The sequence below is a fragment of the Channa argus genome, chromosome 5 (assembly GCF_033026475.1).
Source record: "Channa argus isolate prfri chromosome 5, Channa argus male v1.0, whole genome shotgun sequence".
NCBI lineage: Eukaryota > Metazoa > Chordata > Actinopteri > Anabantiformes > Channidae > Channa > Channa argus.
In genome coordinates, this window is record NC_090201.1 from 20,297,767 (window position 1) to 20,314,804 (window position 17,038).

Sequence of the window (17,038 nt, forward strand, 5' to 3'; positions counted from 1 at the left end):
TGCAACACAGTGGGACCAACTTTAAATCAATACTTTCTGCCCAACACCTTTATGTATATGACCAACAACATTCACCACGATGCACTCGACCAAAATGCTTGACATAATTGATTTTGGCTGATATGCGCGTGTGGTGATGTTTATGAATCATCGTGTATGTGGCAGAGGGGAAGATGGAAATAAAGACTATGTCTTGGGTGTGAGAAGAGGTATGGAAGGCATATAGGCAATATATGACAACAGCACCATGATATAGTAACAAATGTGAAATTGATTATGGCTCTCACTTTCTTATTATCGCAAAGAAAGAATCATGCAGACATGGAGATTTTCTTTGGTTTCTAATAGATTTTATAATTCGTTGTTAAGGATTCTAACAGTTTCTCTCTCTAAAATTATATCGATACCTGGTCTGTAAATAGTGGTAAGTATTCAAATCTCACTTACAGAATCTATAAATGTATTTTTATATAATTAAAGAAAAGAAAAATGACTGAATCTTTGTTTGTTCTTCTATATTGAGTCTTGACAATCTTGTGTTATTATTTGTCCAGAGACAAATGTTTGAAAGTAATGAAGGGTTTAAGGTTTAAAGTTGACATGCAGCACAGAGCCACAACACTTGTCTACAAAACAAATAATGATCCGATCTATTAAAAGACACAAGTTCAAAGACTAACAAAGATTAGATTTACAATCCCTGTCAGGGGAGATGAAAAATGTCCTTAAATCCTTGTAGAGATCTCAAAGAGGATCAATTTAAGCAGGCCATTGGCTTTTATGACATGGCAGATTTTTCTTCCTTTTATACTTCATTCTGTCTCACCTCCTTTCTCTCTCTCACTCTTTCCCTACCTCTCCTGGGGCATTTATGTGGATGAGAGTGAAATGAATCACAGTAGAAGTAGTGAAGAAATAACTTTTCATGTGAAAACACCTCAGCTTTTATGGCTTTACTAAATGATCCATAATGCGGGCGGGGAGCACTCAGTCCTGCAGATTAAGGTGGGTCGGAGCAGGAAAGAGACTCGATTCCGCAGCCGTTAGACCACTCCACTGAAGCTCGCACCAGTACGGCATCAGCTGAGATAGGCACAAATCTCTTTTACGAGGCTGCCTCTTAAATAGCTGTCAGTCTAGTGTATCACATGTGGCGCACTCCTCCAGCTTCCCTCACAGTAATTTAACCATCTCTCCCAGGGTGCTGAAATGGTTTGGGAAGCCATTCCAACAGGCTGTGTTGATACCATTAAACCAAACTCATGCATAAATCTAACTATATAGCCATCGTCAGCCACCCATCACGTCCCAAAAACAACCCTCCTCCTTACTCCATTTCACCAGAGAGGGTCCCAAGGTTAGTTTTGATCTGAATATTATTTACATTATCCTTCAAGGGATATTGTGCTGTACTTAAATATCATTTTCCCCGACCGCCTCAGTATGTCATTACTTTGGAACAACTGTTGCTTCCATCACATTTCTTTGCACATGCATACATGCTAATGCATTTCCCACCATGATAATGTTTACAGAATCCTGTGTTTTAGTAAGAAACTGCAAAGCTACATGTACCAGTTACAGTGACTATAGAGGCATTCGGGGATAATAGTTATAATATAATTCCTATTTTAGGTCATTTTTTAATCATTAATTAAATTCATTAATTAGCTGGATTTTTAAGAACATTAAGCGACTTATGAAATATCAGTAGAATTTTTAACTATTAAATAAAGATGGAAAATATTCTGAAATAGACAGCTACAATTCAGCCCTAATTTTGTCTCAGGTATTATGTTCTGCCAGAAGATTAAATTAATAACAAAGCCCACTGAAATTCATTTTAGTACCCCTGTCTACTCATCATTGGTGAGGCAAGTCAGTGTTAGAGTGACACCACTAAACTGGCCTAAGGAAATGGCAAAGTCATAATTTGCTACTGCATCATGTAATTACAATATTGAAAATTGTGTTAAATTAGAAAATTGGCCAATAAAAATTAGCACCATGCTGATTTTCCTCTTAATATTGTTTCTGGTTAGACCCATAATGTAAATACCTTCAGGCTGCACACATAAGCTTCAGAGGCAGTGAAATCATGAGTAAGTGAGGTGACTAAATATTTATTCATTAAGGAAGTGTGAAAAATTGGCTCAGACTATTGACTACAAGTTTATAGAATAAGTTCATGCCGTGCAGAAAAATATTCTTTGGCTCATCTCCTCTGGTTGGCCTTTGTACTTTTGACTCCCCTCTGTGTTTTGACTGGCTGTAACCAGAAATGTGTCAGCTCTGTGAAACCTGTGAGAACACTTGACATTGATGTAAGGACGTGCCACGCACTTTTCTAAACTACTGCAACAACCACTGTGTGTCAGCAAAATTATTTATTTTTAAAAAACTTAAGCAATCACAGAAAGTATAATTAACTGTGTCATTTTTCTTGTTATTGCATAGATATGTGAAGAATATGATGCTGAAAGTTTCGTTGTATAACCAAACAAAACAAATACAGCCCAAACAAATGTGCCCATAAGGGGAAATAAAAGGAGACAAAAGTGTATTTTGGTCATTAAAATTATTATTGCTACAGCGCATGTTGTCTCATCTGAGAGCAATTTGCGATTGAGGATTTAGCTGTTGAGAGAAAAACAACTCTTTAGATAATGACTATGTAGAGATTCTCTTCATTAGACATACTCCTATTACTTCTGTATGCATTTCATTCCAATCTATGTCAATAATTTTTATTGAATTCCCACAAGTCCATCAACAGTAGAATCTGCAAGTGAGACGCCAACCAGCCCAACAGACACTGTAAGTAATGACTTCTCCGAGTGAAAACACTGATGCAAGCCAGAGCTTTAATAAGAATCCGAGCGCCAAACTTACTGCCTCACTTCTCTTTTTAATATAAACACAATAATGATGCATTTGCATTTATATGGTTCTTCCAAGCCAGCTGACGTTGCTGCCAGCCAGTACCCAGAAACAGCTGAGCGTCAAACTGATTGTTACCTGGGGAAAATTAAGATAAGGACATAATCCTATGTACGAAAATGGCTTTGTTAGACCCACAGCAGTAGGGCCAACCAGGTAGGCAGAATTATCAAACCTGTCTGTAATGAAAATACTTTACTCAGCCTCAGATTTTCTATATGATAGTTATTATACATCACTCATCCCCAACTGAGGTGCAGCATGTCTTTATCTTCTAAGAATAAGGCTGGTGTTTACTGTTGCATATTTTATGGTGTAGTGATGTATGATATGACTATCAATGAAAGGCCGTCCACCCTAGTTAATTTGATGTGCTTTGACTACTGTACAGTGGGAGCTAGTTGCATTCAGTATATGGATTAACTGAAAAACATAGTTGTTGATGGTACCAGAAATCACAATTTGGTCTATTGAAGCCGGTAAACCATCCATTATCCTTTTCAGACCAGTTGTTTCTTAGGATAATGTATTTTTGACCTAATTTGTCAAATTGCCTTATACAGCAATTTAGTAAATCTGCAGAATAGCACACTCTAATTTGCTTCAGTAGTATCATGGACAAGGTAGACCAGTTCCTAGTGCATGTGAAGAATAGAGTGTGATACAGGTGACAGGGATGGTAGTAGAGATCTGAGTTGTCTGATTTAATGGCTGGGTGACTTTAATGATGCTCCACTGGCCTCTCCCTTCCTCCTTTCCCCTTAGGAGCTCCATTGGATGACAGGAAACAAACAGTGCTCTGACACTTCTTGCTAATTAGCATCATTAGCATACGGCCATTATGTGGTTGGACAGTAGCATGACAGGGCTCTGAAAAAGGCTACAGCAGTGACCTTTGGTGGACAACACCAGCTGTCAGTAATTACCCATAGCATTGGCCAGAAGAATGGAGCCGAAGACGGACTCCTTGTCCTTGTGGATCTTATAGTGCCCAGGAACATTTCCCTTTTATCCCCATTTTTCTGTAAGTGAAGTTATTTATAGATAGAAAAGATGTGTGCTCACATGCTAAAAGGCAAGTATGCGGTTGTTTCCTAACCTAAAAATAAAAACAAATCTTAAAGTTTTATAAGCTTTAGGCAGGGCTTTAAAAAAATGTGTGACTAAATGCAGAGATGCACTTGTGTATTTGCTGCCAGAGGCCTGTGTATGGAAACTGTTGAAAGATATACTACACTAAGTGGAAAATAATGACTTAAACACTGTTGCTGCACAAATCTTAATTTTAAGCTTTCGTGTGGAAATCATTCCGTTCTCTCCCAGTAATCCCAAGTAATTGTTTGCTGTAGATTGCTTTAGCTTCTAACACATGATGTTGACTTCTGGATAGGGAGGTCCCTCTTGTACCTGAGTGCAACTTCTGGGATAAAAAACAAACAAAAAAATGTGTGTGTATGCTTATTTCATAATAATAATTAAATCTTTTTTTTTTAATGGACACATTTTGCAAAGTCAAAAAACATTTTTCATCTTCTGTTTAATCTCAACCCTGCATTTGTCTAGTTTTACAAACTTATCAAATGAAACCTAACACTGTATATGTCCTCTTATCTATCACTATTTTGTCACATCTTTATCTATCTTTCTATATGTAGTAGTCTATGACGGTTGCAATATGTTGTAAAATGTACATAAAAACACATAAGCCTGAAGAAGAACTGTACACATAAATAATTTTGTCAATTATTGCCACTTCTCCTTAACTATTTTCCCTCATTCAGACCAACTTGACCTATGGCATAGACATGGACTTACACCTGTCCAAAACCATCTGTAATATTATCTCTACCACACTGTGAATCTGGTGAGTCATACATTTTCTGACAAAACACCTGGAGGTTACTGTCAACTGAACTTGTGTATTTTACATTCCAAAAACCTCCCTACAAAGCCAGGGATCCGTATTCCTAAGTCCCTGATATTACCTGGCACCTGGCTTACATTGCAGCCAAACCTAATATATGTCAGTTCAAATGATGGGCACACAGTGGGAAGTTCATATGAATTTTTCAGGCTGTACCCAACCCCGCCACCAAACACTCACTGGTGATCCCCCACCCATACCAGACTCTAAAGATATGCGTTTGTTTCGTTATGCTGGGCATGGTAACACATTCCCAGATTGACATTTTCATCAGGGTTATAAATTTGCTTTTTCTTGCCCCTTCCCTTTTACCAACTGGGGGTCTCTTTGCTGTTTGTCCCAAAAGCATGAATCTCTGGAAAGCTGGACTAACCCGTTGAACCTGCTGCCACTGCTATGTGACTCTGGAAAAGCGGTAGAAAATGAATGGGTTCGAGGATGGATGGATGGATGACCTTGTGTACTTTCATGATACTTATGGGCAGTTTTGAGAGAGAGAATGGATTACGTTTGTGTGTTTTGGGTGTAGTGATACCCAAATCAATTACCTCGCTTTACCAAGTATAATCACAACAGAAAACTGCAGCATCCCCACATTTGTTTTTCCATATGTAGTATAAACTTTCTTTGAGCCTCAGGTTTTGAGATTCAAGCACAGTCTAAAGTTTCCGGAGTGGTGAATCTGTTGTCTGTTTTCAACAGGAACGTCTGTTATGAAGGTTACTGCATCAGATGCTGATGACCCTACATACGGCAGCAGTGCCAGAGTGATATACAGCGTACTGGATGGAGAAAAGTTTTTCACTGTCGATAAACACACAGGTAAGAATGATAAATAACACAGATTCTGCTCTCCCTGCACTTACTACTTTTTTCTCATGTCCTTAAGCAGAGTTAAAACGAAGAGAACACAATTGCCAGATCAATCAAAGTTCTTGGCCAAAAACATAAAATCAATTGACCAAAAACCAGAAACACTATGATTTTTTTGTAATTAACTACTGCATTCCAAGTAACATATGGCATAAATTGCTTGTCTCTTCACAGTGTTTGTTGCAATGTCCAAAACGAATTTATTCTGCATATAAATAGGAACAAAAAAGGAAGCATAATCTTGGTTGATAGCAAGTAACTGCAGATTATATACAATGCAAATGCAAGTAGTATTAACTACACATAGATTACCAGGTATTGCTATAACTTATTTATTGGCATTATTTTGACTCAGCTGAACACCGAAGGCCTTTGGGTCCATCAGCAGAGTCAAAATAATGCGAAAAAATAAGTAAAACCTAAATGTTTAGATATTTTTCTTATCTCAGTAGTACTAAGGATGTGAGAATTGCAAGTAACCACCAACCATTATCTCATAACTCTGGGTCAGACATTCAGATTTACGCTATAAAGAATCTTCTGTAGCTGTATAATGGAAAATTATATTTTCCTGCTGGTCTGGAGCTTATTGGAGTTATGTGGCCTGACCCAGTCTTTCAGCTGTAGCTTAGCATTGGTGTAGTCTTCGAATTCCCCCTGGGAAAAGCACTAAAGTTTTAATCATCCTTTTTTTGGTCTCCCTGACGTAGATTTAGTCAGCCTAGGTGCTCGGATGATAAATGGCTCCGTCTTGGTGGGACTAGCCAGGAGACTGGATGGTTCATTCCGCTTCTTCATCTCACGACCCTCGTTCCATCCACCCCCATTCCCCATTTTGTAGGTGGACAGGCCAGCTTAATGGGTGTGAGTCAAGAAGGTCAGAATGAAGAGGAGACAAAACAGCCGTGAAATCTGCCTCACTGATTTCATTCTCACTCACCCCGACAACAAACTCACAAGCAGGTCACTGTTTTCTCTATACGTCTGTTTTTGACCTGAGTCAAAGGTCTGATCTTACAAGAACTGAATCATACAAAGGCATAGATCGTAGTAGATCATGATTGATTTTCTCATTACTTCTGTTACTCTATTGCATCTGTTGCATCTGTATCCTTTAGTCAAGCATTTAGTATTTGATATAAACTTCAGCGTGATATACACTTCAAGTTCAGGCTGACCTTTATAGGCCCTACCCTGATCTAAGGAGATTTTACATTGTTTATTTTATGTACAGTGAAATGACATATCATATTACAAAATGAAAACCCTGAGCTAATCAAACCAACTCAGTAGTGATTCAGTGAATTCCATTTGTGCTGGTGTGTGCGCGTGGCACCTTAAAACCTCTGCAGTCATATTATTGCATTATTTGTTTGATGAAGGAAAGGTACGGTGGCCCCGAGAGCTCAAAGCACTGCAATTTGAGAAAACACCTGCAAAAGGACAAAACACAAGCAAATATACAAAAACAACTTCAGCAATTTCTGAACGCAGGTCGGCATTAACAAATGCGCTGCAAAAGGCACAACACAAAGAAAATTTGCAGAACGTTTCCTAATGCTGCATTATATTGTGAAATTGGAGAAGTTGTTTTTGTCTGTTTGCATGTGTTTTCTCAAACTGCAGTGTTTTGAGCTCTCAGGGCCACGGCTGAAATGTGAAACATCAGTATGTAGTTGTATTTTTTTGTAGTTGACTTTGTGCTAACACTGAGCCTGTAACTTCCTTCTGCCCACTTCTAAAACACAGTAATCTTATAGCAACAGTGTAAGCTTACATATTATTCTATTCCATAGCCATAGAATAAAGTAATATGTAATATTATACATTATATTCCAAATTGTATAGCCAAGCTGCTAGGTGCAGATTAGTTCCAAGTATTCAATTCCAGTGTCAGAGTGCAGTGGCACCCACACATAAAAATGTGGCTGTAGCAAAATGTGCAGACCATTTGCTGCTGACAAAGACAAGCTGACTTTAACCTGTTGTGTAAACTAGCAGGACAGGTAGTTTTGCAGGTACACAGTAGAAATCCATTCCATTACCAAGTGAGATGAAAACAGAAATGTAGTTTGTGCGCGTAAACATATAGTAGTAGTGTATTTCATTCCATATTAACGTAGTGCATTATCACACTGAGGCCGTGTTTCACAGTTGGTATACTGTCCAAGGCCCTATTACCTGGTTAAATCACTAATGTTAAGGCTACATGATGAGCACTGGAATATAAACAGCGTAGACTTAGCTGACTGCATATATGAATATAGACTATGTATACTCATCTGGACAATGATGTTGGAGCAGTGGTGTTAGTTGTGAGTTGGGGATCTACTGTTGACAGCCCTAATTTAGATGCATCCCCTCTGGCCTTTGGTGTATGAAAGAGGAGCATGTCATCTACCTCCTTCCTTAACTCCAGATCTACATCTACTGTATTTTGGCTACCCATAAAACATGGCCCAGGGCAGAATGTGACCAGAATCAGTGAGATGTATACCCAACACAATGCAAACCTTTGGGGGTGAGACAGCACACCAAGACGAGGAAATGCACCAATAGATTGTGATGTGGAAAATCCCAAGGGGTGAAGTAGAATTATATTACTACTGCACAGTAAACCAGCCAGCTCCTGATGCAGCTGCTGCTGGGCCAACAAGGAGAATGTGTCTTGTAAACCAAGAAGGACCACCTTCTAGTTAGGCGAGGGGTAAGAGGCATATAAAATATAAAGAGAAGATGCAATATTAGCAGCAATGACAAGACATTACAGATTACAAATCCCATTTCATCAAACTATATACTAGTATTGGTTAGGACGTGTCTCTTACCTCTGTTTTACTGTGTATTTATTAACCTAAATGTTTGCATGGTCACCAAATTATTGTAGCCAGTGTCTTTTTTTTTTATGAGTTATCATAGGTTTTTTTTTTTTAAATCAGGATGTGCAGTGTAGAGTAAAGATAACACCTGCATTTTTGTTTTGTCTTTCTGTGTGTGTGCTCCCTAAAGGCTGGCACACACTTAACAACTCTACAGCCGATTATGAATGTGATTTGTTTATGACAAGTAGTTGGACCTATATAGTAAATCCTGATTGGTGAAAATCGGACTCAGTCTGTGCTGCTGGTTGGCAGAGAAAATTATTAAGTGTGCGCTGTTCAAAGATCCTAGTGCTTGGTCTTAGATCAAGTCTCTGCTGCTCATTGCGGAAACTTTTTTGAAGCATGTTTAATCTTTAATCTGTTTCTGGAAACTCCACTGCTTTTCGATCAGGCACTAAGTGTGTTGCTCACAGTTGTCTGGTGTGTGTCCCTCCCTGATTATCAAAGACTAGAGATCTAAAAAAGTTTGTGCAAATAGTTTTTATGTGTGAACTGTCAGTCTTTCAAACTCTTGGCTAGTCTTTGGGTGTGTGTGTGTGTGTGTATATATAGTTTGAAAGTCATATTATATCATTCATATATATATATATCATATTATCATATGATATCACTTTCTCTTTGTTCTTCACATTCTCTTTAGAAAGTCACTATTCAGGTTTGGTTGCAGTCTTACCTACCATGGACGAGCAGTAATGGGTGGCTGAGGCATGTCTTCATTGCACCTCTATATAATATTCACTTTAATAGAGCTAAGCCATAAAATGGTGTATGCGCAGACACAATCTCTTCCATCCAGCTTGTCTGAGGAGGTGCAATGGAATGTTCTACACTTGTGCTACTCTAGCACACTGCCTCGCAGAGTTGATATTCAAACTGTGGGGTGGGTGGTGGTTAGTTGGTTACCGCATAACCACTAATGTAACCTTTCTATTGGCCTCACTTTCCACTTTTACGCTCCCTCACTCTCCCCCTCTTGGTGTCTTTCCTTCAATCTTCCTCCCATCTCTCAATCATTAGGGATCATCATGACAGCAGTGGCAGATTTGGACCGAGAGACACAGGATCGTTACGAGCTGGTTGTCAAGGCAACAGACATGGCAGGACAAATGGGCGGTCTCTCTGGCTCGACCACGGTGACCATAGTGATCACAGACGTTAATGACAACCCACCACGCTTCCCACAGAGTGAGTGTTTCCTGCAGATTCTCTTACTTTAGAAAAGAGAAAGAGATGGTGGGACACTGGAGGAGAGGTAGGAAATGAGTCGGAAATTACTGAGTGTAAAAGAAGGAAGTGAGAGTTAAAGAGAGCAAAAGTAATGAGGAAAGTGAAAGCCAAAAGGTAGTAAGTCAGAGAGGATGATAAAAGACACAGTTTGAAACCTGCAGGACCCAGAAAACAATAAGCAATTGCAGCATCGGCAACCACACCGATGGTCGACCTATAGTCTGAGAAAAATGAAATATATGGGCCACTCAAACCCACAGCCCATACCAAAGTAATCCATCAAATGTGGAGGACTGATGCGTTCCCCTGGACATTTGACTGTTCTTTTTAAGTGAGGCTTAAGAGAGGACTGAATCAATATGGTTGATTGTACCCTCATTGAAATGATATACATTCATGATGGTAAGGTGGTTTTGGTGCTAAATGGCTTTAACATGGCCTGTTTGTACACACACGCTTAACAGGTAAAGTTAAATAATGCAGCAAAAATAGTCTCTCACCTCAACACACAAACACACAGGTAAATTATAGCCCTCTTTAAAGTTAACAGTTAAAAAGTCTGATTTATTTGTTTGGCACATTGCACCAACACAAGTGTAAGCAGTACAGTACAATAAACTACAATAAACACATCGCAGTGTTCTTGTCAATTACAGACTATCGTACTAGATACTGCTCCTAAATGAATAATAATTTCTTATTAAAAACGCGTCCCTTTCTTTCTTTCATTTCAACTGTGTTTTGTCTTATTTTTTAAGGTATACCGCCACCACTATTACTTTTGTTACAGCTGGAGGAACAGCATCTGACAGTCTGGTTGATTGTATTTGATATGTCTCCACACACCTTTCTTATTTCTGTATAAATCCGTTTTTCATCTCAGTAAATCATATTTACCCAGTCAGAGGGATAAACCCTGCAGGATTATGTTTCTCTTTCTGTATGGTATGAGAAATAGAGTTTGGAAAGCAACCTCATAAATAAGATGCAAAGCAACATGACAGACAGTATATGTAAGGACTTTGATGTTTTCACATAATTTCCCTCTGGGGAACAATACAATTTTATCTTCTTACTTTTATGTGGTTTATAATGAAGTCTGGCATGTCTTTTTTTTTATTTTTTTTTGTCATTTTACATACAGCTAGGTAAAAATTATACTATATATTTGCATTCCCACCATTTAGTTTATTACAACCTTTATTATATTATCGCAGTCACATTACATTTGGAAATTACATTGATCACATTAATTTAATTACGTTTCATCAAGAATGTACAACAACTTACTGCAAATCCTTCGTATCTGTTGTGAAAAAAAGGCTAACTCTGGCTAACCTGGCAAAAGACAGACAAGACATTTTTATGTATTATTATGTAGGAAGTTGTTAATATAATAATGTGCTGCATTATTTTTTGCACTTTGATTCCAATGAACATGCCAATAAGTGCCTGAAAAGTACCTGTTGCTGTTCCTTCAATATAATCCAGTTACCTCATTTATTTACTGTTTATTTACTATTTCATTCACTTCCTCTTCTCACTTTTCTATTTTTATCCCCTATCTATCTTCTCGTCCAGTTTTCTCACTTCCCACCCTCCCCTTTTCCACCTACAGACAACAATCTACAGTTGCTTTTCCTTCCTCCATTACTGTTTCTTCTCGTTACTTTTCTCTCTCATTTTTCTTCTGCTGTGATGTTTTCTACACCTACATTGTTTCCCTGGCAATTGCTAAACCTAACCTACATTGTTTTATGTGTCCTTATGTTTTTGTACTTATGCCCACCTTTTCTGCATACTAGAAATGTACCAGTTTTCTGTGTCAGAGGGGGCGGTTGTGGGAACACCAGTTGGACGTGTCATTGCCATGGATGCAGACATGGGGGAGAACACAGACATGAGCTATCTGATCAAAGAGGGAGGGGAACTCTTCAAGGTCACAACTGATGTAGAAACACAAGAAGCCGTTGTTTCAATCAAGAAGGTAAATTTAATTCAAATGAACGCTTTGTTGTTGTTGTTTTTTTTTTTACCGACATAGAAGCTAAAAAACTAACAAATGTTTTTAATTTTGATTCTGAATAAATACTTACTTGTCATTGAAAATGCATTTTTTCCTCCCAAGCATGATACCACAGAGCTAAATAAACTAACAGCTAATAGTTATATTCTACTTGCACTATTAATATGAATACATACATGTATGTACTCTTATTAAAAGTGAGATTAAGCCTAGGCTCTATTGCTTGAAGAGAGTGATTTAAAGATTACACTTGCCATTATGACCAGGTATCCGCACACATTTCTCTAGGCATTTGTTGTTGCCATGTCACACTGGATCTCATGAAACGTTATTGGGATTCTGTTAGAAGTCAACAAGAGACTGGCGCTTTGTTGGTCAGAGTTCGACAAACACAGTTTGGAGTTGTTTTGGAAAAGCTAATACTCCCTGCTCCTTGCAGCCAGTGTATGTCTTTCTCCTTAGTAAGCTGAACAACTCTTGCCCCATTCAGACAGAAACTCAAGGTTCACTGAAGAGAGTGAGAAACAAGAAGATTGGTCTTTGATGACTGATGAGCGTTGGTTGCCAACTGGGGTTTGACTGGTGCTGTCAGTACTGTGTCTCTTCAACAGTTGAACTGTTTTCAGCTATTCTTGCACACGGAAAAACATGCAGTAAACCGTTAAAAAAATGTATTAAACAAGAAATGTGTCAGAGGTGTTTCTCCTAAGTGACCCAACTCTGTCAGTGGGGCCTAGCAGAATGGCCAAATTGCAGTTCAGTAGACTGCCAACAGTGCAGCAGACCTAATCATTCAAGCTACCAATGGTGACATAATTGTAAGCTGGTGCTACTGTCATCGTAATAACTTTAGAAAAACAGTCAATCCAAAATCAAGGGATACATTTACTTTGATAGGTTTACACCTTTAAAAGGTTTAAAGGTTGAAACCTTTATTTCATCAGTTTGGCTATATTATGGTTATTTGTAGGTTCTGTTCAGTTATTTTGAATCTTCTTTGCCTTTCAGCCACTGGACTTTGAGAGCAAGCGCACACATAATGTAGTAGTGGAGGCAGTAAATAAGCATGTTGACCCACGCTTCGTGGACCTGGGCTCCTTTCGCGATCAGACCATTGTCCGGGTCAGTGTGTCTGACATAGATGAGCCACCCATCTTTCAACCAGCAGAGGGCACTATCATGGAAGTGCAGGAGGATGCCAAAGTAGGAGCGCTCGTCGGCATTGTCACTGCCAGGGATCCAGATGTGAAGAATAAGCCTGTCAGGTACACCAACAAGAGCTTTATGGCCAACTTCATCAAAAAAAAAAATCTATTAATAAAAATTGTAGAATGTATATTTGGCATATGTCTCTAATGCAGTTTTTATAACCATATATCCTGGTTGATTTACACTGTCCATATGAGTATAACATTGGACAAAATGTTGTGTATGGAAAATGTGGCTCAGAAGGTAGAGTGGTTGTCCACCAATCCTAGGATTAGTGGTTGGATCCCAGACTCCTCTAGTCGAAGTGTTGGCATGTGGCCAAGAAGAACCAGCAAGGACCGTTAGTCGAACCACTGACCCTGTGGTCTGTCGACTGCCTCACCAACTGAGCTGCAGCTGCCCGACAGACGCTCTGTTTGTGTGAGTGTGCTTGTGTGAATGAGTAAATAAGATTTTTGTAAGGGGCTCTAAGTACCAATAAGGTCAAAAAGCACTATATAAGTGCAGACTGTTACTATGTATTAAGTAATACTTACATACTGTAGGTACTGCACCAGTAGTTAGCCTGATCATTTATATGAACCAAAACACTGCCAGTAAAATATTGTTATGGAACGAAAGCCTTACTGCTGAATATAAATAATAATATGACAAAGTTTTGCATGACATTGAATATGTTTATGTGGCTTTGACTGGGCTGTTTCAGCAGCCTACTCCAACATGCTCTCTACATTTTGAATATAATCGATTTTACTTTACTTTACACAGCAATACTGTGCATCTCTTTTTCCCATCACTGTGTGTGATAAGAACACTCTCATCTGGTAACCTGTGCTAAGGTCTGTGGTTTATACATCCTCAGAAAAGCAGAGTGGAGTGTGCAGAAGAATGTAGATACAGGCCATGACAGTCTCACTGACTGTAGTATACACCGACAAACACAGGGCCTTTGCAAATTACCTCGATTAAAAATGCATGAGGCTCAGAGTTCCAGGTATAATAAAGTACAATGCAATGGCAGAGCCGTCGTTCACCAGTGTCGTGGCAGCCTGGAGCTGAAAGTATGTGTATCTGATATATGTGCAAGCCTATATGAGAGTTTGTTTATGTGTGTCAATGTGTCTGACTAACTGAATGGGTGAGAGAGTGAAAGGGGGGATAGACGTTGGCCAGGAGCCACCTGTGAGCTCGTGGCCTCTGGCATTAGGCAACACACCCTCTTGAGTCTCTGTAATCATGCACCCTGAGGGATGAATTTTTAGTGCAAAATCTGAATACACTGTAGAGATGATAACAAACACCAGCCTTTCTGCTGAGAGGGTAATTTGTACAATCTTTGTACTGCTCAACAACTAAAAATCTTAAACACAGGCATGTGCAAACTATTCTCCACGAGGGCCGCAGTCCCTAACCACTGCTTCCACAGCTTCTGATTTACTGAACACACATGATGCAGGAACTACACAGTGGGTATGGTGGAGAAAGTTATAAAACCAAGCAGGCCTGTGGCCCTTTAGGACCAAGGGTCGCCCACCCTTGCCCTTACCCTAAACCCACTATTGCGACTATCGCCAGTCACAGACCAGGGAGCTTCTAGCTGTGGGGTGGCAATGCTAACCACACATAGTGGGTATGTGGAGAGACGAGGATGAATTTTAACAATATGGCCATTTCAGACAAAAACAGTATTGGACTCTTACCTGTGTCAAATTTCTAAGAAATGAAAAAAGATTAAATAGAAAAATGTGCAGCAGAGCTTGAGCTTTGGTAATGGAATGGGTAGTGGAGCTGACTCATCCTCCTGAAGCTAATCTTAAGATTCAGTTTCATTAGTGACAGTAAGTAATATGAATAAAATGTAAATGCAATTCAACACCCACTTTAATTTGTAATTGCATCACCACAAACATATTTAATCTGTGCTGTTTTTTTATACCACATCAGTTGAGCATACAGGGATATTAAACCATGTGGCCATCATTCTCATGAGACCTTAGAGAATGCTGCGGGCATGTTTGTCATAGAGGAACTTAACTGATAATGCCCATAGTACTTTTATTACAGTGCATGTGGGCATGAGTAAGCCAGCCAGCTGTGTGCACGCGTGTGGTGGAGGAGAGGAACAAAGAAACCTTTCAGCAGATTTTTGTTGACTCACCAGTCTTTTGAGAGCACGAAGTACCCAAAGAGGAAAAGATGCTTTTGTGCTTTTTTTTTTCCTTGAGTGCACAATGAAAATTTAATGTTTATTTTCTTACTTTGAATAGGCAAAGCAAGAGTTACTATACAGCTACTTGCAGCTGAGGGACACAACACTATTAGGGTCAGAGGACCTGTGAGTAGATGCCTTTAAAAGATAATTACTTTGACTCTGGTCCTGTTTGCGTAAGTTGATGTTCTCTTTTTCTAGCCCAGGGTTACCCTTCCCACTCCTTGATAAGCATGGTATAAAAATAGAAATATATTAATAAAATTACTTGAAAAAAACATTGTGTTTATTTAAGGTAAAGTTAAAGGTAAAGTACTTTATTTAAATGCTAAATGGTAAATAGCCACTTATATAGTGCTTTTATCCAAAGCACTTTACAATGTTGATTCCCATTCACCCATTTTCACACACTCACAGACCGAAGGCGGTTGCTGCCATGCAAGGTGCTCACCTGACCCACCAGGAGCAACTTGGGGTTCAGTGTCTTGCCAAAGGACACTTCCACTTCCAGCTCTGGTTCTGATTTGGAAAATCATGTCTATATAAGGTCTGTCAGTTAACAGTGCATGTCAGAGCATAACACAAGCCGGAGAGGTATAACTCTGTTAATGTCCTTGAGCCCAGACCCATGTACCCAAGAGTGGGGATCGAACTGCCTTGACCAACTGAGCTTCACCTGCCCCGTCATTATACTTTTGTCATTTACTGGCTGTCTTTCTACTTCCTGCCATTTAAGTGCTTTTCTTTATACCTATATCCTATTTCATTATGTGTTTTGATATAGGTTCTCCGTTGATCGGACCACAGACATGGATATGATTTTCCATATTGATCCTGATTCCGGAGCCATCACACTGGGCAAGATTTTGGACAGAGAAACTGCTGGTTGGCACAACATCACAGTGAAGGCAGTGGAAGCAGGTACATTGCTTCCTATTTAAAATTAAGCTTTAAAATGAAACACCCTTTTTTTTTGTCATTCTGATAGGAAGATTCTGATAATGTCTATGATATAGTGAGTTTTTTTATATATCTACATTTCCGAAAAGTTGATGGAAATCTAAATTCAGTTTAAACAAAAATAAGTTGTTGACATTTTCACAATTTGAATGACTTGAAGATTTTAACATGTTGAAATAACCCCTTGTAGAAACAAGCCCACACAATTACACCAATTTAACAGCAATGAAATAAACAACTAATAATTAAAAAAGTAATTATTCTAAATTATCTCTAAAGGACACGATTTGTTTGAAAAAATTTACTGCACAGTCTTTAAAACAAGAATGTTTAAACTGCACTGGTACCTCAGTGATGGAGACTGTACAAGTTGAATTAGCTGTCCAACATTTGTCGACTCCCACCAGGGGTGATAAGGGGTGACAGACAACCTCAAACTGCCGTGATCATTAGCTACCAAAGCTTTTGGCACATTTTCAGCAGAAGAGTAGCTTTTAGCTTTGTGTAAGCCAGAGAGTAGGAAAGTCATAATGTAATATTTTGTTATCATCTGAGAACAAGAAACAGCATCATGAGAAGGAAATGGATCAAAAGCTTTTACAAATTCTAACATCAGTAACTAATTAATGACACTGATGTAGTTTAAATTTTAAAGCATGCACTGATGCTTGTTTGACTTGTGGATAAAGAATTGTTTAGTGATCATCTTCATTTGCAAAAACAAGTTGGTCATCTTGAAATTATCCTGCACTGTTTTTTATTTATTCTGCCAGCCCACCCCACTGCCA

The 17,038-nt window shown here is 38.8% G+C and overlaps 1 protein-coding gene across 2 annotated transcripts in view; it reads left to right on the top strand.

Moving 5' to 3' along the window:
- The window catches only part of LOC137127933 (cadherin-22), a 148,694-nt gene that overhangs the window by 100,623 nt on the left and 31,033 nt on the right, over window positions 1–17,038 (top strand). For both annotated transcript variants that reach the window (XM_067505504.1, XM_067505506.1), the window contains 5 exons: window positions 5,567–5,686; window positions 9,637–9,804; window positions 11,652–11,833; window positions 12,881–13,137; window positions 16,075–16,211. In XM_067505504.1, the coding sequence (XP_067361605.1) occupies window positions 5,567–5,686; window positions 9,637–9,804; window positions 11,652–11,833; window positions 12,881–13,137; window positions 16,075–16,211 (864 nt within the window). The remainder of the gene's footprint in view (window positions 1–5,566; window positions 5,687–9,636; window positions 9,805–11,651; window positions 11,834–12,880; window positions 13,138–16,074; window positions 16,212–17,038) is intronic.